The 27,184-nt window shown below is 40.3% G+C and overlaps 1 protein-coding gene across 4 annotated transcripts in view; it reads left to right on the top strand.

Moving 5' to 3' along the window:
• The window catches only part of LOC140739528 (F-box/WD repeat-containing protein 11), a 291,401-nt gene that overhangs the window by 167,441 nt on the left and 96,776 nt on the right, over positions 1 to 27,184 (top strand). For all 4 annotated transcript variants that reach the window (XM_073067919.1, XM_073067920.1, XM_073067922.1 and 1 more), the window contains 4 exons: positions 5,433 to 5,570; positions 15,144 to 15,262; positions 18,506 to 18,755; positions 20,225 to 20,343. In XM_073067919.1, the coding sequence (XP_072924020.1) occupies positions 5,433 to 5,570; positions 15,144 to 15,262; positions 18,506 to 18,755; positions 20,225 to 20,343 (626 nt within the window). The remainder of the gene's footprint in view (positions 1 to 5,432; positions 5,571 to 15,143; positions 15,263 to 18,505; positions 18,756 to 20,224; positions 20,344 to 27,184) is intronic.

Here is a 27,184-nt window from a genome sequence, read left to right on the forward strand (position 1 = left end):
CGACCTTCGACATCGAGGCAGGCAGACATAGAAGAAGGTGACCTGCCTGCCCTGATGGAAACAGACGACGATGAGATGACACCCCAGTCTCCTCTACCTCCCACCATCCCAACCTCCGACGACTCAGCCTAATGCACCATCATCAGTGTGCTCGCTCTCTTCTCGATTCCAGTAAGTGAAATTACACTGTACATACATTATTTCTACTTTATATAGGCTGTGTATTTTTATGTGTTATTTGGTAGCTCCATAGCTTAAAGGTTACTGGAAAGAGTGTTTCTGCCGGGAGCGCTTGCGTGAGATTTTTGCTGCGGTGGACAGCGCTGCAATAATTGCAGAAAAGTATTCCTTCATTATATAAGCTGTGTATTTACCAGATCATTCCTGCTTTTACTATATGTTACTGCTATTTTAGGCTTTGTGTGTTATTTGGCATGATTTGGTAGGTTATTTTTTGGGTCTTATAACGCTCACAAATTTTTCCCATATAAAAAATGGTAATTGCTTCTTCACTTGATGACATTCTGGCTTACGAACCATTTCATAGGAACGCTCTACCTTTGAATAGTGGGGGAAACCTGTACTGACATTACTTACAGCAAAAAGGAAGGAAACATGCATCAGCTCTTCAATACCTGAAACATTGACCCATTATCTCTATTATATAGATAAACTTTATATCTGTTGCCAGCGACATCCTGGCTTGTTTTGTTTAATTTCAGGTTTCCAAGAATCATGGATTCTCATGTAATCAGCAGCTTTAAAGCAGATTGTGTTGATTTGTGTTTAAACTCCAGAACTATTTAATGCATAAAACATAATGTTAGTTTCTTTATTCACACTTTGAAAGTAAGAGTCAAAAGATTACCTTTGTTTGTCATATGTACACTGAAAAATCGAAACATGCAGTGAAATGAGTTGTTTGCATCAAATTAAATCAGCAAGGATTGTGATGGGGGCAGCCTGCAAATGTTGCCATGCTTCTGGTGCCAATGTAGCATGCCCACAACTTCAAAACCCTAACTTTAACTCTACGTCTTTAGAAAGCAGGAGAAAACTGGAGATGACAGCATAAAGCGGTTCACGCAAAATGCTGGAGGGAACCTAGTAGTCTAGGCAGCATCTATGGAAAAGAGTATAGTCAATGTTTCAAGTTGAGACCCTTCATAACCCAATCATTCCTCCTTACCTGTGTTCTAAAGGGTCACCCCTCAATTTTGAGACTGTACCCTCTAGTTCTGGATATCCCGTCATAGGAAACATCCTCTCTACATCCACCCTATCTAGTCCTTTCAGCATTCAGTAGGTTTCAATGAGATTCCCACTCCCCCTGCATATTCTTCTAAATTCCAGTGAGTACAGGCCCCCAAAGCTGCCAAACGCTCCTCATATGTCAACCCCTTCATTCCCAGAATCATCCTCATGAACCTCCTCTAGACTTTCTCCAATGACAACACATCCTTTCTGAGATAAGGGGCCCAAAACTGTTGACAATACTACAAGTGCGGCCTGACTATTGTCTTATAAAGCTTTATCATTAACTCCTTGTTTTTATGTTCAGTTCCCAGTGAAATAAATGCCAACATTGGATTTGATTTCTTTACCACAGATTCAACCTGTAAATTAACCTTCTGGGTGTCTTGAACGAGGACTCCTAACTCTCTCTGCACCCCTGATGTTTGAACCTTCACTCCATTTAGATACTAGTCCGCAATATTGTTCCTTTTACCACATTGCATTATCATACATTTTCCAACACTGTGTTCCATCTGCCACTTTTTTTTGCCTATTCTTCCAATTTAGAACACCTTATCAAATGTCTTCTGAAAATCCAATTAAATGACATCCACTGCCTCTCCTTTGTCCACCCTGCTTGTTACTTCCTTGAAGAACTCTAAAAGATTTGTCAGGTAAGATCTCCCTTCATAGAAACTATGCTGACTTTGACTTATTTTATCATTAGTCTCCATGTACCTCAAAACCTCATCCTTAATAATGGTCCCAACAATTTCCCAACCACTAGGTTAGAGGCTAACTGGCCTATAATTTCTTTTCTTTTGCCTTCCTCCCTTCTTAAAGAGTGGAGTGACATTTGCAGTCTTCCGGTCCTCCAGGACCAAACCAGAATCAAGTTTTGAAAGTTCATGACCAATGCATCTGTTATCTCTTCAGCAACCTCTGTCAGGATTCTGGGATGTAGTCCATCTGATCCACCTTAAGACCTTTGAATTTGTCCAGCACTTTTTCCTTTCTAATAGCAATGGCACTCACGGTGGAAACGATCGGGTCTTTTAAGAGGCTCCTCGATGGATACATGGAGTTTAGAAAAATACAGGACTATGAGTAAGCCTAGGTAGTTCTAAGGTAAGGACATGTTCGGCACAGCTTTGTGGGCTGAAGGGCCCATATTGTGCTGTAGGTTTTCTATGTTTCTACACCTCCCTGACACTCTGGGACTTCTGGCACACTGCTAGTGTCTTCAACAGTGACAACAAATGCAAAGTACTCATTAATTCATCTGCCATTTCTTTGATCCTCATTACTACCTCACCAGCATCATTTTCCAGTGGTCCAATATCAGATCTCACCTTTTACTCTTTATATAACTTAAAAATCTTTTGGTATCCTGCTATTTTATTGGACTGGCTAGTCTGCTTTCATATTTAATATTTTCCCTACTTGCAGCCTTTGGTTTCATTTTAAAAGTTTCCCAATCATCCAACTTTCCAGTCACTTTTGCTACAATATATGCTCTTTCCTTGGCTTTTATGCAGTCCTTAACTTCCTTTGTCAGCCACGGTTGTTTACCCTGCCATTTGAGAACTTCTTCCCCTGTGGGACATATCTATCCTGTGCCTTGTGAACCATTCCCAGAAACTTCAGCCATCTCTGCTGTGCCATCATCCCTGCCAATATCCCCCTCCAATCCATCTGGGCAAACTCCTCTCTCATGCCTCTGTAATTCCCTTTATTCCACTGCAATACTGATACATGTGAGTATCAGTACATGCACGTCTAATGGGACAACATTTGGAGAACAGTGATCAGGTTTAGAATAGTTATGGAAAAGATAAGATCTTATCGAGTGTGAAAAGATTTCATTACAAGAGGGTTATCTTCAGGAAGCTAATGGGAAATCTGCTACCAAATTTGAATAATGTGGAGATGAATTAATCATTGGCACCGTTTCCTTGAGGATAAAAATAGGGGCATCAAATGCTTCCTTGATGGATAAACATTTAAAAGTTAAAATGGTGCAGAAAAAAATATGATGAAAATGTTAGGATTCAAAATACAGTGTAGAACAGAGTTAAAAATGTAGAGTACAAAGCCCTGTCTCAAACAATAAGAAGGGCAAAAAGTGACTGAGAATTGATTGTTGGCAAGTAATACAAGAAGAAGCCCAAATTCCTTTGTTAACTCAAATAAGTAATCAAAGAAAGGGTGTTACAGTCAGTGACAAAAATAGAGATAACTGTATTCTTGTGAAAGGTTGAGGGCATTAGGTTTATCTTCATAGGACCACAATCTCTTCTGCATTTCTGACCCCAGCCCCCACTCCCCATGATCTACACATTACTCCTGTTCTTCCTGTCAATCCACGTGAAATCTTTACTGTGTAGTGTGTATGACAGGGAAAACAGACATCTGCAAATTTCCAAATGCAAACATGAGGAAATCTGCAGATGCTGGAAATTCAAGCAACACACATAAAATGCTGGTGGAACGCAGCAGGCCAGGCAGCATCTATAGGAAGAAGTACAGTCGATGTCTCGGGCCGAGACCCTTCGTCAAGACTAACTGAAAGAAAAGATAGTAAGAGAGACTATCTGACATACATGCCCTTTCCCATAAGTACAGGAATCTGAAGTGTCCTGACACAGAATCTAAATCAAGCATGGAACTAAGCTTATGAACCATCTTAGTTTCAACCAGTTCCCTGGCAAAGGGTTGTTGCTGGAGTTGTTTAATTCATTAACCCAAGAATCAGCTAAATAAAATTTCTGATCATGAGGAAACTGACTCAATTTTTTGAATTTCATGGCAGCATACAAATGAGTGGCCAAGTTTGAGCCTAGTACATCAAAGGTACTGCTATCGGAGAATAAGCCAGTCCTGCATGGTAGCAGAGGGGTTAGTGCAGTGGGTTTCCTCCAAGTGCTCTGGTTTCTTCCCATATTCCATTCCAAAGACATACGATTAGGGTTAGTGAGTTGTAGGCATCATATGTTGGTACCAAATGTGTGACAACACTTGTGGTCTACTCTCAATACAATTCTCAGACTGTTAGTCGTTTATATAATATGACGCATTTCATTGTAGGTTTCGTTGTGCATGTGACAAATAAAGCTAGTCTTTAATATTTTAACTTGGGAAAAGACTGGAACCAAATGTCCGATTAGACAATGAAGAAGCAATGGAAACAGATGGATACAGTGTCAAAGACCGTAGGCAGGTTGAAAAGCCACATTTGTCCAGATATGTTATTTTTGACTTTGATCAGGACACTAGCTTATGTGATGGGTTATAATACGTTGAAGGAATTTAGAGAAGAAAGTGTGTTTAGAAAAGATGTGGTAGCTTGCTGGGATAAAATGATACAAAATTTGTTTTCAGATGTGATCAATAATTATGGCGGATTTGAAGGGGAAGTGTACTGTCCCTATGGAGGGATAACTGGTAACATAATTAGCTTGCTTAGCAATCTAGTAAGGAAATTTGAGTGAGTAGAGGAATTGTGGGAGCAAAATTGTGAGTTGTAGGTTTGATACACAGATAAGATGTCTTTCCATAGGATACAATGGAAGGAAAATCTTAAAGAACATGAAAGCTTAGGACAGTGACAGTACAAATATTACAAGTTTGACTCAGTGGAACAGGAATGAAGAGCAAATTCATGAGATGCTTGATGATTGTAGTTGAGGTGAAAGAAAGGGGAAGAAAATGATTTGCAGTACAGAAAATAAACGGTAATTTTTGCAGGTTGATTCTAGAATACTGAACACCTTTGGCAGTTTTGAGTGCAACCTAAGTGCTCTCTGAGATCCAGCCAAATTTTCTGGTGAACAGCTAAGTGAGTTGCCTGCTATATCCATTCAATTCTCTAACGATTTCTTAAAGGGAGATGCATGTAAAATATTAAAATACCATCTTGGAAGCAATACGAAGTAATCTTCAGGCATGACATCGCCAGGCAGAGCTAAAATGAAATTGTAAGATTTATGACTGCTTTGGAAATTCCTTTCACATCATAACCATGACTTTGAAACTTTGTGACCAAGTGAGGTATTGTGTAGCTGTTTTGGCACAGCCTTTTAACTTCTAATAGGTCACTTTAATGGATAAACTGTCAGGCTGATTAGATTAAATTATTACCTAATACATTAACTAGCATTTAATGACACTTAAAACTGTTCTCTTTCTTACTCAAGACTATAGAATCCAATTGGAGGTGTGGACGGCATAATCTTCAGAGAATCCAGTGTCGGTCAGAAAATAGCAAAGGTGTATACTGTCTTCAGTATGATGATGAGAAAATAATCAGTGGTCTGAGGGATAACTCAATTAAAGTGAGTATTGAAAATAATGTATGATTGGAATTGTCTTGTCATTTTAATATGCAAACACCCATTTATTCCAGTGCAAAATATTGTGCTTTGCTTGGCTTTTCAAATGTATTTTCTTCCCTTTCTATATTGTCCTTGTGTTTTAGATCTATATAATCTGGTAATACATAAGTGTTTATAATAGGATTTGTATGAAAATTTGATATCTAAAACCATGCCTAAACAAAGCAAACTAAAGTGTGATGTTACTTACTGTAACTGATTGGGAACCTACAACAAATAACATAATAAAGATAATTTACAGCTATGTAATACACAGACGCACAGGCACACCCCCCCCCCCCCCCTTTCCCCTTCATAGCACAACAATCCAGTGGTCTGGATGTCTATTGCAAGAGAAGTTAAAAATAGATTAAAGGAAAATTTATCTAAAACCAAAAGAGCAATACACATGAGTGTTAGGAAACATTTGAATTTGGCAGCGGAGGATCAAGAAATTAAAAATGAAGTGGAAAGTAGAACAGTACACTGTCCTGAAGGCTTGAAGGCAGCCACCGCCATTCTGGTGCCCAAGAGAGCAATAGTAATTGACCTAAATGATAACTACCCAATGGCACTGATTTTAATAATCATGAAGTCCTTTGAGCGGCTGGCCCAAAAGCATATAAAATGCCATCTTCTGGCTACACTGGACCCTTTCCAGTTTGCCTACTGCTCAGACCAGTCAATGATAATGCCATAGCCTCAGCCCTCTACTCTGTTGTGTCCCACGTAGAAAGCAATGCTTTATATGCCAGGATGCTGTTCATTGACTTCATCTCAGTGCTTAATATGATCCCTCAGAGTCTGGTGGGTAAACTGGCATCGTTGGGACTCAACAGCCTTTTCTGTAACTGATCTTTGATTTCCAAATGGAAAGACACCAGTCAGTGTAAATTGGCAGCAACATTTCAAGCTCCATCATGCTGAGCACTGGTGACCCTCAGAACTGTGTGCTCAGCCCACTGCTGTTCACTGCGCTGCCAGATTCGGCTCAGATTGTCAAGTTTACTGATTATACTTCAGTTAGTATCAGCAACAGTGACAAGTCAGCATACAGGGAGGATGCTGAGAGGCTTGTTAAATGTTGCGAGAACAGCAACACGTCTCCTCAACATGCACAAGACGAGATGATTGTGGACTTCAGGAAGACACAGATTGACCATTCTCCATTGCACATCAATGGCTCTGCTGTGGAGAGAGGGTACACACAACAGTTGAGGTAACCTGTACCCACAGCACTTCCTCGCTAGTCAAGAAGACACAGCAACATCTACACTTTCTGAGGAGATTGCAAGGTTCCTGCCTCCATTCTAACAATTTTCAATAGGAGCACCATCGAAAGTGTCTGTCTTGATGCATCATTGTGTGGTACAAAATTTGCAAGGCATCAGACTGCAAGACCCTACAGAGGATAGTTAAAACTGCCAAGAGAATAATTCGGGTCTCTTCCCCCCCATTTGCCAGGAGTGTTGCTGAGGAGCCCGAACATCATCCCACAGTCTCTGACCCACTACTGTCAAAAAGGAGGTACAGTAGCATCAGGATTAGAACTGCTATCCTGTGTAACAGCTTCTTCGCTCAGGTTGTGAGACTAATAAATATCCTAACACTACTGAGGTCTTGTTATTTGGTCAGTGTGCTGTTTACTGTATACTCTACTTTTTACTTGTGCTGCATGCATTTTGAATTATACTTTATTAACCTATTTATGGTAATATTTTGGGTTTGTGTGCTGTGTGCATTATATGTTCCAGAGTAATGTTACAGTCAGATGACAGTAAACTTTAACTTGAACTTGAGTAAAGTAGCAGTAAACATAAAATCAGATTTTGAAAACTTTTATAGGCATGTAAGAAGGATATGCTGAGCATCTAGTCCTGATGAGCAAAAATTAATCTGGGTCACTTGAGATATTGAATAAGGGAACAACAGAGCAATTAAACAAATATTTCATAGGGACAGACTAAAGAAGACACAGAAACCCTTCCTGAGTAAAGTTTAGCTTGGTGTCAGTGGTAGGGAAAAACTGGAACTTGTACTAATGACATGGAACTGGACATTTAGAAAATAAGGTTTGGATTCAAGAAGTAGAAGGCAGGCCTGACAAATCTATTAGCCCTTTATTGAGATTTTAATATGATAAGGAGGAACCAGTGGATATGATGTTGGAAATAATACACTAACATGGATTGGGGATTGGTTAATGGAAGAAGCAGGATAGAATTAAACAGGCTATGTTTCTTGAATTAAAAATTGGGTTCCAGACGGTGGCACAATGTGGGTACTTGTATTGTCTGGAGGATGCAAAACAATGTCATGGGGATATATACAGGACAAGTGAATGGCATATAAGGTGTAAAATGTGAAAATAGCAAAGTAGAAAGTGCATTTTTTGAATGTTGAAAAATCAAATGTTCCTTTTCAGAGACACTTTAGGGCACCTTGTACAAGAATCACCAGAAAATTAATGTTTAGATGCACAAATGGTATGTTGGAATTTATTGCAGGAGAGTTTGAGTAGAAGAATAAAGACTGCAATTATGTAGAATCCTAGTGAAACTGCACTTGTAATATTATATATAGATTGGGTTCCCTGCCTAACAAAACTCCCACCCTACTTCCCTCTTCGCAGGAGACAGTGTATTGAAGCATCAGATTGATTGCTGGGATTCTTAACTCTTAAAGGGATACAATTCCCCATCTAGGACTGTCTCAGAATAAGGAGTCACTCTGAGAGGAACTTTCTTTGCCCACATTGTAGTGAATCACTTTAATTTTCCGTGGAAGCTCATGTGCTAAATATATTAGTTTGATTTTAAGGAAATCAGGAGACATGGGGTTAGTAAGGGCTAGTGACAAAAAGATTAAAGGTCAGCCACAATCTTAATGAATGGCAGAACTGGCATGTGGGGTGGAATGGCCTGCTCATGTTTCCCCATCCTTTGATCTTGTGTCCTGGAGTAGTGCCTTGGTTTTGAAATGTTTCAGTCTGAGCATAAGAGCAGCAGTAGGTCCCTCAGTACTTCAAGTCTACCACTTCGTTCAGTGCAACAGCTGATCTACTTCGGCCCTCAACATATCTGCTGTGCCAGTTCCCTATAGCTCCCAATTCTCAATTATTGGTTGGTGGTGGTGTGGACAGCGGACATGCTAGGACAGGCATATTCCTATCTCATAGAGGTATGAGACCTGCTGGCTATCCTCACCTGGCTTAGCCAGCTCCTTGAGCGGTGTACTGGGGTATGGACACTGTCGCATGCAAACAGCTGCTTGGAGCCCCGGGTGAGAGCTGAGTGTCCAGTGGGAACCAAAGGTAACATTCGAGATGATTGTCGATTTCTTCAAATATTTCGTAGTTCCTAACTTGTTGAAGTAGTGAAATCATTTCATTTCTACTCCCAGTTGATTCTGGCATTTCCAAGTCCAAAAGCTTGAAAATGCAGTGATCAATGCAGTTCTGAATTATATTGCTGCTTATTCCTCGCCGGCTATCAGTGGTAAATTCACTGCTTCTTTTTAACACAAATACATAGTGATGCTATTTACAAAAAAAAAAGTTTACTCTAAAATGGTATAGTGTCTAACAGCCACACGGCATGCACATGAGTGATGCTAGCTAGATGATGTTCGGCAACAGTCTCCTGCCCCAATTAGATGACACATTTTCTCAATTTGTTTTAGCAGCTGCTCTGATTAACCTATGGTCTAATTAATCAGAATCCACTGTATTAATAATTTGACATAAAGGTTGTTCATAAGAAAAAATTGCTGTCAGTGAGGTGAAAGTTTTTTTATAAAGACAGTGTATCTGAAAAAGCTGGGAAACTTTTGGCATGGAGAATTAAAAATATACAGTCTGATAGAGCAATTAACAGTATAATAATCTCTTCAGGAAGCCTAACAGTAGACCTATTGGAAATTAATAAGAGTTTTAGAGAATTTTATGAACATCTATATAGATCAGAATGCCCCCAAGCCTCAGAAGAATGAGACATATTTCTTGATCAGTTTCAATTCCAAACACTGACAGAAGATGCAAAAAAGGGAGTTAAATAGAGGTTTAGTAATTGAAGAGTTATCACAGGCTATCCAAAATATTAACAGTGGTAAAGTGCCAGGGCCTGACAGCCTACCATTGAATTCTACAAAACATTTCAAGAAAAATTACTAGTCCCACTCTTAAATATGTATGATGAATCTTATCGAAAGGGAACACTCCCACCCTGTTTAAGGCTGGCAATGATAACGTTGATCTTGAAGCCAGGTAAACCTCCTACAGAACTTTCCTCATTTAAATCAATAAGTCTAATTGGATTGGACACAAAAATACTTTGTAAAGCCTTATCAAGAAGATTGGATCCTTGTATCCCACATCTAGTTCATAATGATCAGAATGGTTTTGTGCAAAGACGCCAACGATTCCATAATATTAGAAGAGCTCTTAACATAATTCATGAAAAATTTGACACTAAAGATACAGCAGTATTATCACTGGATGCTCGGCAGGCCTTCGATAGAATAGAATGGCCATATTTATTTAATGTGTTGCCTAGATTTGGAAAGAACTTCCTTAAATGGATTCAGATTTTATATACAAACCCAATAGCCAGTGTGTTAACAAATAATATAGTTTCTAAACCAGTCATCTTGGAGCGATCTATTCGCCCTTTGTCACCAATGTTGTTTATACTGGCCATAGAGCCCCTGGCTATGGCAATAAGAACGCAGACAGGCCTGTTGGGCATCCAGCTGAGAGAACAGGAACATAGAATATCCTTGTATGCTGACGACGTGATTCTTTTTTTTAACAAATTTATCCATCAGTGTTCCAAACTTAATGCAACAGATTGAATTGTTTGGGCAGTTCTCTGGTTATAACATTAACAACTCAAAATCATCAATACTATTTTTGAACAAAGAAGAAAGACTGAAGCCATCATAAAAACCCCATTTATAAATGCAAAGGAAGGATTTACCTACCTTGGTGTCAGAATTACCCCTGAAATTAAAACGATTGTCCCAACAAGCTATGACCCACTAGTGGACGAAGTGAAAGAGATGTTGGATTGATGGATAACAATGCCCATATGAATGATTGATCATATAAACATGATCAAAATGAATATATTACCAAAATTTCTATACCTTTTTCAATCACTTCCTCTCACACTACCAAAATCATTTTTTGAACAGCTTAATAGTATTTTTGGTAAATTCATTTGGACTAATAAAAAATCTAGACTGAGACTTGGGCTGTTATACCTGCCTTATGAAAGAGAAGGCCTACAGCTCCCCAACTGGAAATGGTATTATTGCTATACCTGCCTTATGAAAGGGGAGGTTACGGCTCCCGAACCTGAAATGGTATTATTGGTCTGCTTGGTTACATGCTGCAATATTTTATTTCTCAATGGAGGCCCTTCCAGCCTGGGTGAATATTGAACAGCCATCAGTACCAAACCTCCCATTAATGCTCTGTCTGTACTCTGCAGACCTAAGAAATCTGAACAGAACAACCGAGAACCCTTTCCTCAAAAAAAACTATTGACGTCTGGTATAAAGCATATCAGCATATTAAAGATATTCTTCCCATCTCTCGCTTCTCCCCAATATGAGGCAGTACGTACTTCAGGGCAGGAAGAGCAGTTGGTGGTTTCAGAATTTGAGCAGACAAAGGTGTGCAGAAAATAGAGGACCTTTTTATTACATTTGATCAATTGTGTCAGACATACCATATTCCTAAAAAACACTTTTTAAAATATTTGCAACTGAGACATTTCATATTATCAAAATATAAGTATTTAATATCTGAACCACCACTATCACATCTTGAAAATCTCACACTTCTAAACCTAAAGGGGAGGAGTCAGATTTCTTTATTCTATACAGCTTTGATGTCATATGATAAGGAGTCCACCATTGACAGGCTAGAGGCATGGAGAGTGGATGTTCAAGAGGACATACAAGAAACTGAGTGGGAAATGGCATGCTTAAAAGCCCAAAAACAATCAATCAATATGAGAATGAAGTTATTATAGTATAAATGGTTAATGAGAACTTAAATTACCCTGGTCAAACTGAACCGTTTGGACCCCTGACATCCCAGACACTTGTGTTAAATGTTTAGATTAGAAGAAAAGGGTACTCTGTTTCACTATGTAAGGGACTGTCCTAAATTTAAAAAAAATACTGGAAAACAGTCGTTCAGACTAAACATAGAAACATAGAAAATAGGTGCAGGAGTAGGCTATTCGGACCTTCGAGCCTGCACCGCCATTCAGTATGATCATGACTGATCATCCAACTCAGAACCCTGTACCTGCTTTCTCTCCATACCCCCGATCCCTTTAGCCACAAGGGCCATATCTAACTTCCTCTTAAATATAGCCAATGAACCGGCCTCAACTGTTTCCTGTGGCAGAGAATTCCACAGATTCACCACTCTCTATGTGAAGAAGTTTTTCCTCATCTCAGTCCTAAAAGGCTTCCCCTTTATCCTTAAACTGTGACCCCTCGTTCTGGACTTCCCCAACATCGGAAACAATCTTCCTGCATCTAGCCTGTCCAATCCCTTTAGAATTTTATATGTTTCAATAAGATCCCCCCTCAATTTTCTAAATTCCAGTGAGTATAAGCCTAGTCGATCCAGTCTTTCTTCATGTGAAAGTCCTGCCATCCCAGGTTTCAATCTGGTGAACCTTCTCTGTACTCCCTCTATGGCAAGAATGTCTTTCCTCAGATTAGGGGGCCAAAACTGCACACAATATTCTAGGTGCGGTCTCACCAAGGCCTTGTACAACTGCAGTAGAACCTCCCTGCTCCTGTACTCAAATCCTTTTGCTATGAATGCCAACATACCATTTGCCTTTTTCACCGCCTGCTGTACCTGCATGCCCACCTTCAATGACTGGTGTACAATGACACCCAGGTCTCGTTGCACCTCCCCTTTTCCTAATCGGCTACCGTTCAGATAATATTCTGTTTTCCTGTTCTTGCAACCAAAGTGGATAACCTCACATTTATCCACATTAAATTGCATCTGCCATGAATTTGCCCACTCACCTAACCTATCCAAGTCACCCTGCATCCTCTTTGCATCCTCCTCACAGCTAACACCGCCGCCCAGCTTCGTGTCATCCCCAAACTTGGAGATGCTGCAGTTAATTCCCTCGTCTAAATCGTTAATATATATTGTAAACAACTGGGGTCCCAGCACTGAGCCTTGCGGTACCCCACTAGTCACTGCCTGCCATTCTGAAAAGATTCCGTTTACTCCCACTCTTTGCTTCCTGTCTGCCAACCAATTCTCTATCCACATCAATACCATACCCCCAATACCGTGTGCTTTAAGTTTGCACACTAATCTCCTGTGTGGGACCTTGTCAAAAGCCTTTTGAAAATCTAAATATACCACATCCACTGGCTCTCCCCTATCCACTCTACTAGTTACATCTTCAAAAAATTCTATAAGATTCGTCAGACATGATTTTCCTTTCACAAATCCATGCTGACTTTGTCCGATGATTTCACCTCTTTCCAAATGTGCTGTTATCACATCTTTGATAACCGACTCTAGCGGTCTGTAATTCCCCGGTTTTTCTCTCCCTCCTTTTTTAAAAAGTGGGGTTACATTAGCCAGCCTCCAATCCTCAGGAACTAATTCAGAATCTCAGGAGTTTTGAAAAATTATCACTAATGCATCCACTATTTCTTGGGCTACTTCCTTAAGCACTCTGGGATGCAGACCATCTGGCTCTCGGGATTTATCTGCCTTTAATCCCTTCAATTTACCTAATCTATCTATATCTAAGATTGTTGGAGTAAAGGTGCCTCACCAAGAAAAAATGTGTGTACTAGGTATATAGCCAAAGAACTTTACTGTTAGTCCAAAACAGTCAACTTTAATTGACTTTGGACTCGTATAGGCCAGGAGAATGATAGCTTTATCTTGGAGAAAAATAGATATACCATCTCATGCATGTATGGGTGAAGGAGATGGCATCTTGTATTATATTGGAGAGGCTGACTTACATAACCAGGGGTAGGGCAGGAGAATTTGAAAAGGTGTGGAAACCTTTATTGGGGTTTCTCGGACGTCAAGGTGCATAGTCATTTTGAAATAGCTGTGTGTTATTGAGTGCTTCTGTGTTTTTTTCTCTGATGTGTTTTTATTTCTTTATTAAATATGTGAAATATGTGAAATGTTATGTCTCTTTTCCTTTGATTGCGAAAAACGTGTGGACATGTTTCACTATTTAGTTTAATTATTATTATTGTTTATTTGTATATGTGAAATATATGTAAAATTCAATAAAATATTGTTTAAAAAATAAAGACAATGTATCTAGTTCGGTTAGTTGGGCGAAAAGTAGCAAATGGAATTTCATCAAGGGAATTGAGACTGGGGCTGCGCAGCCAAGGAGGTACAACAAGGCAAGAGAATACACGGTAGCTGAAAGGATATTGAATGATGTGGAGGAACATCCAGAATGTAAGCCCACACGTCTTTAAAGTTAGGGTTCAGATAGTTATTAAGAACTAAATAGGATAATTTTGCTTATTACCCAGGGCAAAGGATGTAAGAACAGAGAGACAATGCAGGAATTGTTTGAGTGCAGCATACAATTCTGGTCACCACATTACAGGAAGATCTGATTGCTCAGGAGATAATTTGGGTCCATGTACAAGGACTCGACTGGGACTTGAAAATTGTAACTACTAGGAAAGATTTGATAGATTAGGGTTGTTTTCTTCAGGACAGTTTAGGGTGAGGGGAAACTTAATTGAGTTTAAAATAATGAGGGGGGCTACATAGCAGATAATAGTCACTATCAGATTTATAGTTAATGGCAGAATTATTAGAGAGGAGATGAGGAAATTTTTTTACATCTGGAGGGTAGTTGGGGGTTTGGGACCAAATTGTTTGAAAGGTTGGGAGAGGCTGAAACACTAGATTTAAGATAGCTTGGAAGAGTTATGAGCTACAAGACTACAGATCTGGTCCAAAATGATGGGATTAATTTGGGTAGCTTTATTTTGACAGGCATGGGCTCAATGAGCTGAATAGCTTCTTCCTGTGAAGTAAGTTTTCTTCTGCATTATTTGCAGGAGTGTCAGGATATTCACTTATTGTAGGAGAAAAGGCCAATCTGGGACAAATTCCAACATATTCTACGAAACAATTGAATGCAAATGGGTTTAGCACCGTGTTGGTCTTTCGTAATATGAGAACGCAGAGGATAATTCGAATGTCACCTTTACCACCTAGTGTTAAACATGTTCTTGGATAAATTCACTGAAACATTGAGCAAAGTAATGGGTTATGTCTGGAGGTGAACATTTTAAATGCTGTTCTTTTAGAAAAATACTGTTCATCTGTTGCAGATGCAGGAAATTTAAGATTTTGTAATTTGAAATTCAAGTATATTGACATTTCCTTTTTGCTATATTGTCTGGATATGTGATTATGTATATAGGGGAAATCATATGCCTTAGATTTCCTGATGTCTTGTATTCTTTTGTTGGTTGCTGCAGATTTGGGATAAACAGTCATTGGAATGTTTGAAGATATTAACAGGTCACACAGGCTCTGTGCTTTGTCTGCAGTATGATGAGCGAGTTATTGTTACTGGGTCATCAGACTCCACAGTGAGGTAAGATGTGGAAACTCAACATGAATTTAAGAAGATATAAAGTAGCACTCCAAGACTATGAATTCAAGTTTCACTATGACAACAGAAGAACTTAAATTTGTGCAACAAAATAACCTAGATTTGTCTTTTAAAAAATGCTAGTCTTCATAATAGTGACCGTGAAATGGATAGTCTTGAAAAGCAATCTAAGTCACCAGGGTATCATGTCCTATCACTAGATGGATCGATCAGAAGTGATAACACACTGATAATACAGGAGTAGGGAACCTCTGTTTATTTGAAACTAAATGTGTCATGGGTTCAGCAAAGAAACTGCCTGTTAATGACCCTGATAACCTCTATAGATGAATCTTTGCGGATAAATCAGTACTTTTCCATGTTGAACAGCAAGCATAGCAAGTAGTAAGGGCACAGAGTGAAGTCTTTAATGTCATTCCTTAAGAGTGACTTGGTAGCATCACCATTGACGGAATGGCTATGTGGTAAAGGATGTTTTTAGACTGGGTTCTATCGCAAATGGTGAGTGAATGAATGGTGGGGATAAATCTGCTTCATTTTGTTCTCACTATCAATCTGTCGGAGATGCATCATTTTACAATCCTTGTGGAGGACGTGACTTAAAGAACGTACCTATCCTGAACAATTTCATAGTCCAGCACATAAATGCCATAAATAAGGCTAAAGTACCTGAGCCATCTTCAGTCTTCCTCCTGAAAACTCTGCCATGATAGAAGCCAGGCTTCAGATAATGAATTCAAACAATGTTAAGAAATAGTTGAAAATACTGGAAATAACAAAAGGCCATGAGATTAGACATCCCCACTCTGCTTCTGAAATAACTGTGACATTACACACTGCTATTAGTCTGAAAATCTGGAAAGAATGCCCAGAATTGCCTTACCACTTAAAAGGAGGAAATATCAGTCAAATCTCTATCATCAACAATGCCATTGACCTTGTTATTGTGGAACTTTATTGCTCATTAATGTTTAACTTTTGCCTGCACATTACAAACATGAACCAGAACTGAGCTTTTGACAAGTCAGCCTTCGACTTTGGTAAAATTGAAGTAAATGGGCCATAAGGGGAAAACCTTAGGAGTCATTCCTGACGAAGGTAGTCATTGGAAGCCAACTGTCTCGAATCCATGACATTGCTGATAGAATTCCTCAGAGCAGTATCCAAACCTCACACACAAAATGCTGGTGGAACACAGCAGGCCAGGCAGCATCCATAGGAAGAAGCACTGCTACACCTGCCCTTACACTTCCTCCCTCACCGCCATTCAGGGCCCCGGACAGTCCTTCCAGGTGAGGCGACACTTCACCTGTGAGTTGGCTGGTGCAGTATACTGCATCCGGTGCTCCCGGTGTGGCCTTTTATATATTGGTGAGACCCGACGCAGACTGGGAGACTGTTTCGCTGAATACCTACGCTCGGTCCACCAAAAAAAGCAGGATCTCCCAGTGGCCACACATTTTAATTCCACGTCCCATTCCCATTCTGATATGTCTATCCATGGCCTCCTCTACTGTCAAGATGAAGCCACACTCAGGTTGGAGGATCAACACCTTATATACCGGCTAGGTAGCCTCCAACCTGCTGGCATGAACATTGACTTCTCTAACTTCTGTTAATGCCCCTCCTCCCCTTCTTACCCCATCCCTGACATATTTAGTTGTTTGTTTTTTTTCTCTCTTTCTGCCCATCACCCTGCCTGTTCTCCATCTCCCTCTGGTGCTCCCCCCCACCCTTTCTTTCTCCCGAGGCCTCCCAGCCCATGATCCTTTCCCTCCTCCAGCTCTTTATCACTTTCGCCAATCACCTTTCCAGCTTTTAGCTTCATCCCACCCCCTCCTCCGGTCTTCTATCATTTCGCATTTCCCCCTCCCCCCACTACTTTCAAATCTCTTATTATCTCTCCTTTCAGTTAGTCCTGACGAAGGGTCTCGGCCTGAAACGTCGACAGTGCTTCTCCCTATAGATGCTGCCTGGCCTGCTGTGTTCCACCAGTATTTTGTGTGTGTTGTTTGAATTTCCAGCATCTGCAGATTTCCTCGTGCTTGCTCTAGTATCCAAACCTCATCTTCTTCACTGCTTCATCACTATAGTCCCATCTTATGTTCCAGAGTGGGAATGATTGCTCTTGATTGCACACTGATTAGTTTTGTGCACAACTGCTAGAAAATGAAGCAATCCATGTAAGCATGCAGCAAGACTTGGGCAACGTTGAGGTTGATGAGCAACATGTACATATTTTTTCCACAGATGACACAAATTGAAGTTTAACCTATCCACATAAAGACTGAATGCAGGAACAGGTCAAAACTAGCAAGTGATCTGCCTCTTGAATTCCAAGGGCATTTTCACCAGCAAGAAAGAACAGGGCAGGAGTGAAATGGAATTTTCTCCACTTGCCTGGATGAGTGATGTTCCAACAACTTTCAAGAATTTTAACCTGATCCAGTATGAGTCCAATGCACCACACCCACAATTATAACTGTTCAGTTCCTCCAGCATCAGCCTTCTGATTATCCAGTGTATATCATCTGTGAAATATGTGCAATTTCTCATATAGACCATACTGGCAGTTCTTTCCAAATCATGACTACCATCTGGAAGGGCAGCAAGTAAAATGGGATATTGACATTTGCAGATTCTTTCAAGTTATATGTCATCCCATTTTGGAAATATTTAATTCCTTTGTCATCAGGTGGTTAGCATAATGCTGTACGGTGCCAGTGATCAGATAGATGATTGGGGTTTAATTCCTGCTGCTGTCTGTAAAGATTTTGTACGTTTTTCCTAAAGACGTACAGGTTAGAGTTAGTAAGTTGTGGGCATGCTGTGTTGTACCGGAAGCATGGTGACATTTACAGGCTGTTCTGAAAATATCTTCTGACTGTGTGGGTCATTGATGCAAACAACACAATTCACTGTATGTTTCAGTCTACATATGACAAACAAAGCAAATCTTCACTATCGTGGAATCTCCTGTCTGACACAAATATGGGAGTAATTTCACCTGCAAAACTGCAGGAGCACTTGAGGAATAGTTTTAATAAAACTTCCTGGATTTTTCTGAAATAACCTATGTCACATCCACAGAGGACTTTACAGGATCTATTTCCTTCATCATACTCTTTTCGGTATTTTGAGATTCATTGCAATCTTAAGCAGTGTAATCCTGTTGTAAATTGCTGGTTCAGTGATGTTTCCTAACCAAATATATGCTTACCTTAGGGTCTGGGATGTGAATACAGCGGAGGTTCTGAATACGTTGATACATCACAATGAAGCAGTATTGCACCTTCGGTTCAGTAATGGATTGATGGTTACATGCTCAAAGGACAGATCTATAGCTGTGTGGGACATGGCCTCTCCGACTGATATCACTCTGAGACGAGTCCTGGTTGGCCATCGGGCAGCAGTCAATGTGGTGGACTTTGATGACAAGTACATTGTATCGGCATCGGGTGACCGAACTATTAAAGTGAGTTTAAATTTCCTCCTATATCCGGTTGTATTATTTTACTCTTAAGTGTGTGTTTTGCCTTACTAGAAAGAATGTTAGAATTCAATTTATTTCTAAGCCCAGCAGAATTGCTCCTCCTCATACAATCCTGGCAATGATTAGCTAAGTTTAATACACAATACAAACACTTGGCAGCTAACAAAAGGGTCTATTGGAAGTCGGGTGCTTGGGTTAAAAGGAAATATACAGGAAATGTGTTTCATGCTGGAAGATGTACATAGCCAACAGCAGTTTCAGTTAGGATAACACATTCAGTTTTATGTTATTAAACCAAAGACTCTTCTGGCACCCCACGCCCCACATTCCTTTTCTGACAAGGTAGCGCCAGTGACCAATGGCGACATCCTGCACACAGTTTACAAAACTGCTTCTTCTTTCTAACATAATTCTACTGCTAAGCTGCATGCATTTGGAGCCCGTGATTTACATTTTGATCGTGTGCTTTTTTTGGGCCGATTGAGCAATCTGGCACTTTGCTGACTTCGAGGGAGTTTGGTGAGATTGGAAGCAAAGTGTGCACCCTGAAGGCAGGGAGCTCACAATTGGCTCCATTGCTTCTCTCATTGAGACATCAAGCAAAGGATGAAGTCGATGAGGACAAGAGAAAAGGGCAGGCTGGTATTCGGCACATTTGTCTGTGTTTGATCTGTCTTCCTCTCCTACTCACCAGCTGCTGTCAGAGAAAAGTGCAGAAGCTTTGGGTTCCAATTTGCAAGGATTGATCAGCAAGGCTTGTGGCTGTTGGCTTGTTTTGGGGACTTTGAGATTTATGTTGCAAATGTTTCCGGTTTATTTTGCTGTTGTTGAGTGGTCTGATCGGGACACTTTGGCGAACACTGGCTCTGTGGCTTGCAGTTAGCTAGCAGTGGCGAACTGAACAGAGTTAACCTGAGCACTCCTGGTTTGATGTTTAATATTTCATATGTTCACTCACCTTTTGCTGTTTGCACAATATGTTCCTTTCTTGAGCTTTGGGTGTTGGATGTTTTCTTTGAATGGGTTCTATGTAATGTCTCCTCTAAGATGTGCGCACACACATCTTTTGCTACTAGCGCACAAAGGAATTTACACACAGAAGGTTGTCACCCTCTAGCTCATTGACTTGTTAAGTATATTTCACAATCGTACACAATCACATTTCCTTTTCCAGTTTTTGATGCAGATGGGTTTTACAGTGTGGAGTTTGTGATGATTTGTCTGCAGATTTTAGAACCGGCTTATTTATACTGTTTTTATGGAGGTTTGCTTCACTTAAAAATTCTTACATATTGTTCCTCTATCTCCTTTTGACTATGGGAAAGTCTGTAATAGACCCTCGGCACTTTTTGTTTCTAATCTGTACCCATGTGGCCTGTCTACTTGCTCTTTATTTCTTCTTTCCCTGTTCCTGTTGACTTCATAGTGTACCTTTTGCATTTTCTGTTTAGGTGTGGAGCACAAGCACTTGTGAATTTGTACGTACCTTGAACGGCCACAAACGTGGAATAGCGTGCCTTCAGTACCGGGACCGATTGGTTGTCAGTGGCTCCTCCGACAACACCATAAGGTAGAATCAATTGTTTACCATTCTTGTTTATCTATATAGAATGACTGATGTACATGCATACAGATTTCAGGGCTATGAAATAGGGGTATAGTGGAATGAGAATAACTAAGTTGTTTTTAAAACATCATGAGCTTCTCTGCTGTTTATTTCTGATTATGGTATGTAAGGAAGACAACATTATTTGTTATGCATCCATGTTTCCAATACCATGTATCATGGTAGTGGAAGCATAGATCTCACTATAGACAGATTACACATGTGCTGTAATAATAGGTTGGAAAAGTAAACTTTTCCTCTCTACACACCCCATTGCCGTCTTTACATTGTGTTGGAGAACCTTCTATGTGCATTTTCCATTCCGTTCATTATTAAACTTTGATCTTTATTTGAAGATTTACAGATGGAATATTGATTGGCAATTCACCTCAGTGAGAGCCCATGGTTAATCTAATTCTTACCTTCACATCCACAAAAGCCATACTGAATTATCGGGATTCTTAGCTGTGGGTAACTGACCGACTCTTTTTCAGTATGACCAATTGGTATGATTGTGGTACATAAAAATAAAGAGTTACAGGAGGAAGGGTGGAGGGAAAGTGTAATGATGTTAGATGTTAGAAACATTGGCAATTAAAGCTGGGAGAGTGCCGAGGAGGATCACTAGGCTGTTGCTGGTCTGAAGGATTTTAGATATTGAGAGAGATTGGATAGGTTTGGTTTGTTTCCTCTGGAACAAAGAATGTTTAACTGCTGGAGTTACATAAAATTACAAGAGGCACAGACAAACACACAAAATGCTGGAGGAACACAGCAGGCCAGGCGGCATCTATGGAAAAAATCACAGTCGAATTTCCTGCCAAAGGGTTTAGGCCTGAAATCTGGACTGAGCTTTTTTTGACAGATGCAGCCTGGCCTACTGAGTTCCTCCAGCATTGTGTGTTGCTCAGATTTCCAGCATCTGCAGATTTTCTCTTGTTTGTGAAGAGGCACAGAAGATCTAGATAGTTAGAATTGTTTTTTCTCCTCTATGGCTGAGGTATCAAAAACAAGAGGGTGCAGGCTTGTGAGATGAAGGAATTTTAAAGAAAATCTGAGGGTAAAGATTTTCCACAGGGAAGTGAATGATATCTGGAACTCACTGCCATTGTCTGTACTGTACAACTCTATATAATCAGAATCAGGTTCAATATCACTGGTATATGTCATGAAATTTGTTGTTTAGTGGTGGCAGTACAATGCAAAATGTAATTTTAAAAATCTATAAATTACCATAAATATATATAAAAAATTAAATTGAGTAAGTAGTTCAAAAAGAGAGCAAAAAAAGTGTGGTAGTGTACATGTTGATTTCATTGTCCATTCAGAAATCTGATGGTGGAGGGGAAGAAGCTGTAAATGAAATGTTGAATGTGTTATAGGCTCCTGCACTTTTCCTTGATGGTAGTGATAAGAGGAGGGCATGTCCTAGGTGATAGGAGTCCTTAATGACGGATGCCGCCTTTTTGAGACATCACTTTTTTAAGATGTCTTTGATGCTGGGGAGGAAAATGTCATGATAGAGTGGGCTGAGTTTGCAACTTTCTGCAGCTTTTTCTGACCCTAAGCTGTGGCCCCTCCATACCAGACAATGATGTAACCAGTTAGAATACTCTCCATGGTACATCTGTAGGAATTTGTGAGAGTCTTTGGTGACATACCAAGTCTCTTCAAACTCATCATGAAATATAGCCACTGTCATGCCTTCTTTGTAAGTACATCAATATTTTGGGGACAGGATAGATCTTCAGGTATGTTGAGACCAGGATCTTGAAACTGTTCATCCTTTCCACTGCCAATCTTTTCAAGGAAGGCTGGTGTGTGTTCCATTGATTTTCCCTTCCTGAAGTCTGCAATCAATTCTTTTGGTCTTATTGACATTAAGTGCAAGGTTTTCATTGCAGCATCACTCAACCAGCTTATCTATCTCAGTCCTTTACACCTCATCACCATCTGAAATTCTGCTGGCAATAGAGTCACAGAACATTACAACACAGAAACAAGCCTTTCAGTCCATTTAGTCCATGACAAACCATGAATCTGCTTAGTCCCATTGACCTGCACCCGGACCATAGCTCGTCATACTCCTCCCATCTATATACCCATCCAAATTTCTCTTAACTGTTGCAATCGAACCTGCATCCACCACTTGTGCTGGTCCACACACTTGCCACCCTGAGTAAAGAAGTTCCCACTCATGTTCACCTTTAACCCTCCTCGTTGTAGTCTCACTAAACCTCCGTGGAAAAAGCCTGTTTCCATTTGCTCTACCTGTACCTCACATAATTCTGTACAACTCTTATCAAATCTCCCCTCAATATTCTACGTTTTTTTTCTACATTGTAAATAAGATTTATAATCTTATTTATCTTTCGATGACAATAGCTGTGTCATTGGCAAATTTGTAGATGGTGTTTGAGTTGTGCCTAGCCACACATTTTAGGGTGTAGAGAGTAGAGCAGTGGACTAAACACATCCTTGAGGTGACCACTTTTAATTGTCAGTGAGGAGGAGATATTATTTCTGATCCAGACTGACTATGGTCTTCCAGTGAGGAGGTCAAGGATCCAGTTACATAGGTTGCAGGTTTTGGAGCTTGTTAATTAGAAAGCAGTGTTGAACACTGAGCTGTAATCAATAACATAGCCTGACATAGGTATTGCTATTGTCCAGGTGATCCAAGGCAGAGTGGAGAGCCGTCCGCTGTAAGCCTATTGTGATGATACACAAATTGCAGTGGGTCCAGGTTCTTGCTTGGGCAGCACATTCAAAATGCTGGAGGAACTCAGCAGGCCAGGCAGCATCTATGGAATAGAGTACAGTTGACGTTTCGACTGTGACCCTTCATCGGGACTGGAGGGAAAAAAAAGATGGAGTCAGAGTAAGGAGGAGGGAGAGAGGAGGATGTGGAAAGCTTGCCGCATGGAACACGGTGGGAGAAGCAGTCATTTGAATGTGAGTACCTGGGGTCCTCAGAAGGTCCGAATCAAGAGGCTTGTGAACAGATCTGGAAGTTGTGTATCTGACACACCACGTTTTCTGCTTCCTCCCCTCCTCCCACCTTATAGTTCTGATTCCTCATCTTTTTTTCTCCAGTCCTGATGAAGGGTCTCGGCTGAAACATCAACTGTATTCCTTTTCTGTAGATGCTGCCTGGCTGTTGAGTTCCTCCAGCATTTTGTATGTGTTGGTTGGATTTCCAGCATCTGCAGATTTTCTCTTATTTGGCCATGACCAAACTCTCAAAGCCCTTCACCACAATAAATGTGAATGCAGCTTGGCACTATTGTTCAGGCAGCTCACCATCACTGGTATGACTGTCGCCATGTGGAAGCAGTTGGGATCCTCTGATTGCAGCAGTGAGAGATTGAAAACGCCCTTGAACACTTCCTTTAGCTGATTGCCACAGGTTTTCAGTGCCCTGCGGGATGCACTGTCAGGGTCTGACGGCTTGAACAGTGTTCTGATATCGGCCTCCAAGACAGAGATCACAGGGTCACCAGATGCTACAGGGATTCGCACAGATGTAGTTGTGATACATGTGGCGTATTCATTCAGATTCAAAGTTGAATCCCTGAATATCGTCCTTTGTGCCAGTTTCTTCCCCCAAGCCATCAGACTCCTCAATACCCAGAGTCTGGACTGACACCAGACTTATTGCCCTCTACTGTGCCTATTGTCTTGTTTACTATTTATTGTAATGCCTGCACTGCTTTGTGCACTTTATGCAGTCCTGGGTAGGTCTGTAGTCTAGTGTACTTTTTTGTGTTGCTTTACGTAATTCAGTGTAGCTTTCGTATTGTTCCATGTAGCATCATGGTCCTGAAAAATGTTTTCTCATTTTTACTATGCACTGTACCAGCAGTTATGGTCGAAATGACAATAAAAAGTGACTTGACTTGACTCCACCGGCTCAAAATAGTCGTATAAGCGCTCCTCTGCCTGCCTTGACAATACCTTCTTGGTACTCACTAGTAGTGTTACAGTCTTTAGTCTCTGCCTACATGTCAGGAGAAGTACAGCCAGGTGATCGGACTTTCCAAAGTATAGGCATCGGATAGCACAGTAAACGTTCCAGATGGTAGTATAACAGTGGTCCTCTGGGTCTACGGGTGATATATTGGTAGTTTATCAGAAATTTTATCAAATTGTCCTGCTTGAATTCCTCCGCAATAATCGGGAAGGCATCTGAGTGCGCTGTTTCATGACTGCTAATCACAGTGCTCAGTTTCTCCACTGCCTGCTTGTCGGTAGAATATACACTGCTACCAGGAAAACTCCCATAGCAGATAAATTGGACTACACTGACCACTAGAATTTCCAGGTCCGGTGAGTGGGATTGAGGCAGAACCGCCATGTCTATGCACGGCAATAAGTTAATCATAAATGTACACCTCCTCCTCCACCTTTAGAAGCCTGAGAAGTTGACCTGTCTTTGTGGAGAATTTTGAAGCCATCTGGAGCACTGCATCTGAAATGGCTGGGGTCAGCCACGTCTCTATAAAACAAAGTTTACTAAGTTCTACAATCTTGTTCTGAGGTTTTCAGTTTTATTTTCCAGAGACAGAGTACATTCACCAGAGGATGGTCAGAAGTGAGAGTCTAAGGCCTCTGTGTTTCAATCGTACCTATAGCCCAGCACACATTCCCTGCATCCTTTTTCTTAAAGGGGAACTGCACTCACAGATTTTGCAGTTTGGGATCTGTGATTTTTGAGTATCAATAGATTTTTAAAGTCTTAAAACAATGTTGCGTACAGAAGTGCACATGGTTGTGACTGTGGATTTCAGCTGTAGTTCTAAATGGGAATATTTGATGATTCCCATGAGTTCCACGCACAGTTGTCACTTATCAGCACCATCTTGAATTATTTGTCCATGCAACAAAATTTCCTTTATTCTGATTACCGTAGATTCCGGATTTTAAGCCGCTACTTTTTTCCCACATTTTGAACAGCTTTGAACTCTGCGGCCTTTAATACGGAGCGGCTAATGCATTATTTTTTTTCATGCCGCCAAAAACATTTTGCCTCGTAACAGTAGACCAATAAAATTGATGAGTAGTTCACAGAGGTCCAATGAAATTGTACGATAAATCAAGCGCACTTTCACAATTAAATTATTGTAAATCAGTCATTTGTACTCACCCTCATCAACATGGAAAACACTCGAAGAAAAGCATTGTGCTGCCTTTATGGCAGTTATTTAGTTTATAATATTTTCGCTTAGTAATTCATTTTCTAGTTAAAGTTAGAAGAGTTTTAACTATATTTGTTTTCTGTTCTACATCGCGGGATGCTATGACGTCACACCCGGTTTCGCCGCGTCTTGTGGGATACCGGTTTGCGATAAACGGGAAGGAGGGGGCATTAGACCCGAGCGAAACGCTGCTTTTAAATGCCGTTTGCGATAAACGGGACGGCGGGGGGGAGCGGCGGAGCGAAAACGCTGCTTTTAAGTTAAAGGCGATCAATAACTTTTCCTGGTAGGCTGCAGTATATATATTTTTTACCAGTCGTTAGGAGATATTGGAATGTTGTTCAGTAAAGAAGTATACGCAACGTATATTTAAAAGTAGCCGCGTTACGGGCACGGTTCGAAAAAAAGCATTTGCAATATGTATTTGTTTTTGTTACCATATGGATTTAATTAAAAGTTAAAAAATCCTCACGTGTAATATCTTTCTGTGTAAATATCTCATATTACAACGTGGGACACCTGCGGCCGAAAATCCGGTGCGGCCTAAAATCCGGTGCGGCCTTTACAAGTAAAAAATTGATTTTATTTCTAAAATTAGACCCAGCGGCTTTTAATCAGGTGCGCTCTGTAGTCCGGAATCTACGGTATGTAGTGAAAGTTAGATCATCACAGAGATGGTTCTTATCTTTATACTATGGAGTTATGTCCAGTATCCTATATCCACAGTTATAGACTACTTGATAGATATTGATTGCTTTGATTAGTCCAAGCAATTGGAAAAAACACTGCCTGAACTTGAAAGAGAGTAAATTTAAAACAAATATGCATGCAAACATGGGACCATCATCCTACTTACTATAGAAAAGCACCAGCTTGCTAATGTGTGTGGTAAAGTCTTCCATTCTTTGTGTGCGCACTGTGCAGCACTGAAGTAAGAAAAACTCGGGGGATCAGGTGCAGGCCCATTGGATCTCTTCAGTTTTATTGAATTTAAAGACATTCCATAAAGTGGAGGACCAAGTACATTATAATAAAACTCTGATAATCTGCTGTTTGACCATTTGGAAGTTCTGATGGTTCAACATCTGACTCAGCTGTTACTGTTTGCCATTGTTTCTTCCCACTCACTGTAGCTGTGGTTCCCACACTCCCTTTAAACTGATAATGACATTTTGTGCCGTAGTATATGAGTAGCTTGATGCAAACTGTGGTTATGAGTTGTTTGCTTTCTACTATTGGGAGTCTTCCCAGTATAACGTGTTCAGCTGCAGACTCTCTTAGAGTCCTGGTTGCTGTGATTGGTTAACAAATTAACTATTAATGTATAATTGCTATGAGAGGGATAGAAAAACTACAAGGCGGACCCTCTGTTTCTCATCCAATAATCCATGTGTTCTATTATGCTAAAATAAAATCATAGGATTAAATTCAAAAAAGTGGAAACTTGAAGTGACCGGTAAGCTTCTGCAGGTTTTGTTCATCCTGTTCCTATTTTATCCAGGTTGATGATAATATTAAAAATTTTGTAAATGTTGTCAGGTTTCTTGTTGATGTTTCATCTGGTTAATTTTAACACAGTGCTGTCCAGCAATATATCTTAACAGATT

Source organism: Hemitrygon akajei, chromosome 15 (assembly GCF_048418815.1).
Source record: "Hemitrygon akajei chromosome 15, sHemAka1.3, whole genome shotgun sequence".
Classification (NCBI taxonomy): domain Eukaryota; kingdom Metazoa; phylum Chordata; class Chondrichthyes; order Myliobatiformes; family Dasyatidae; genus Hemitrygon; species Hemitrygon akajei.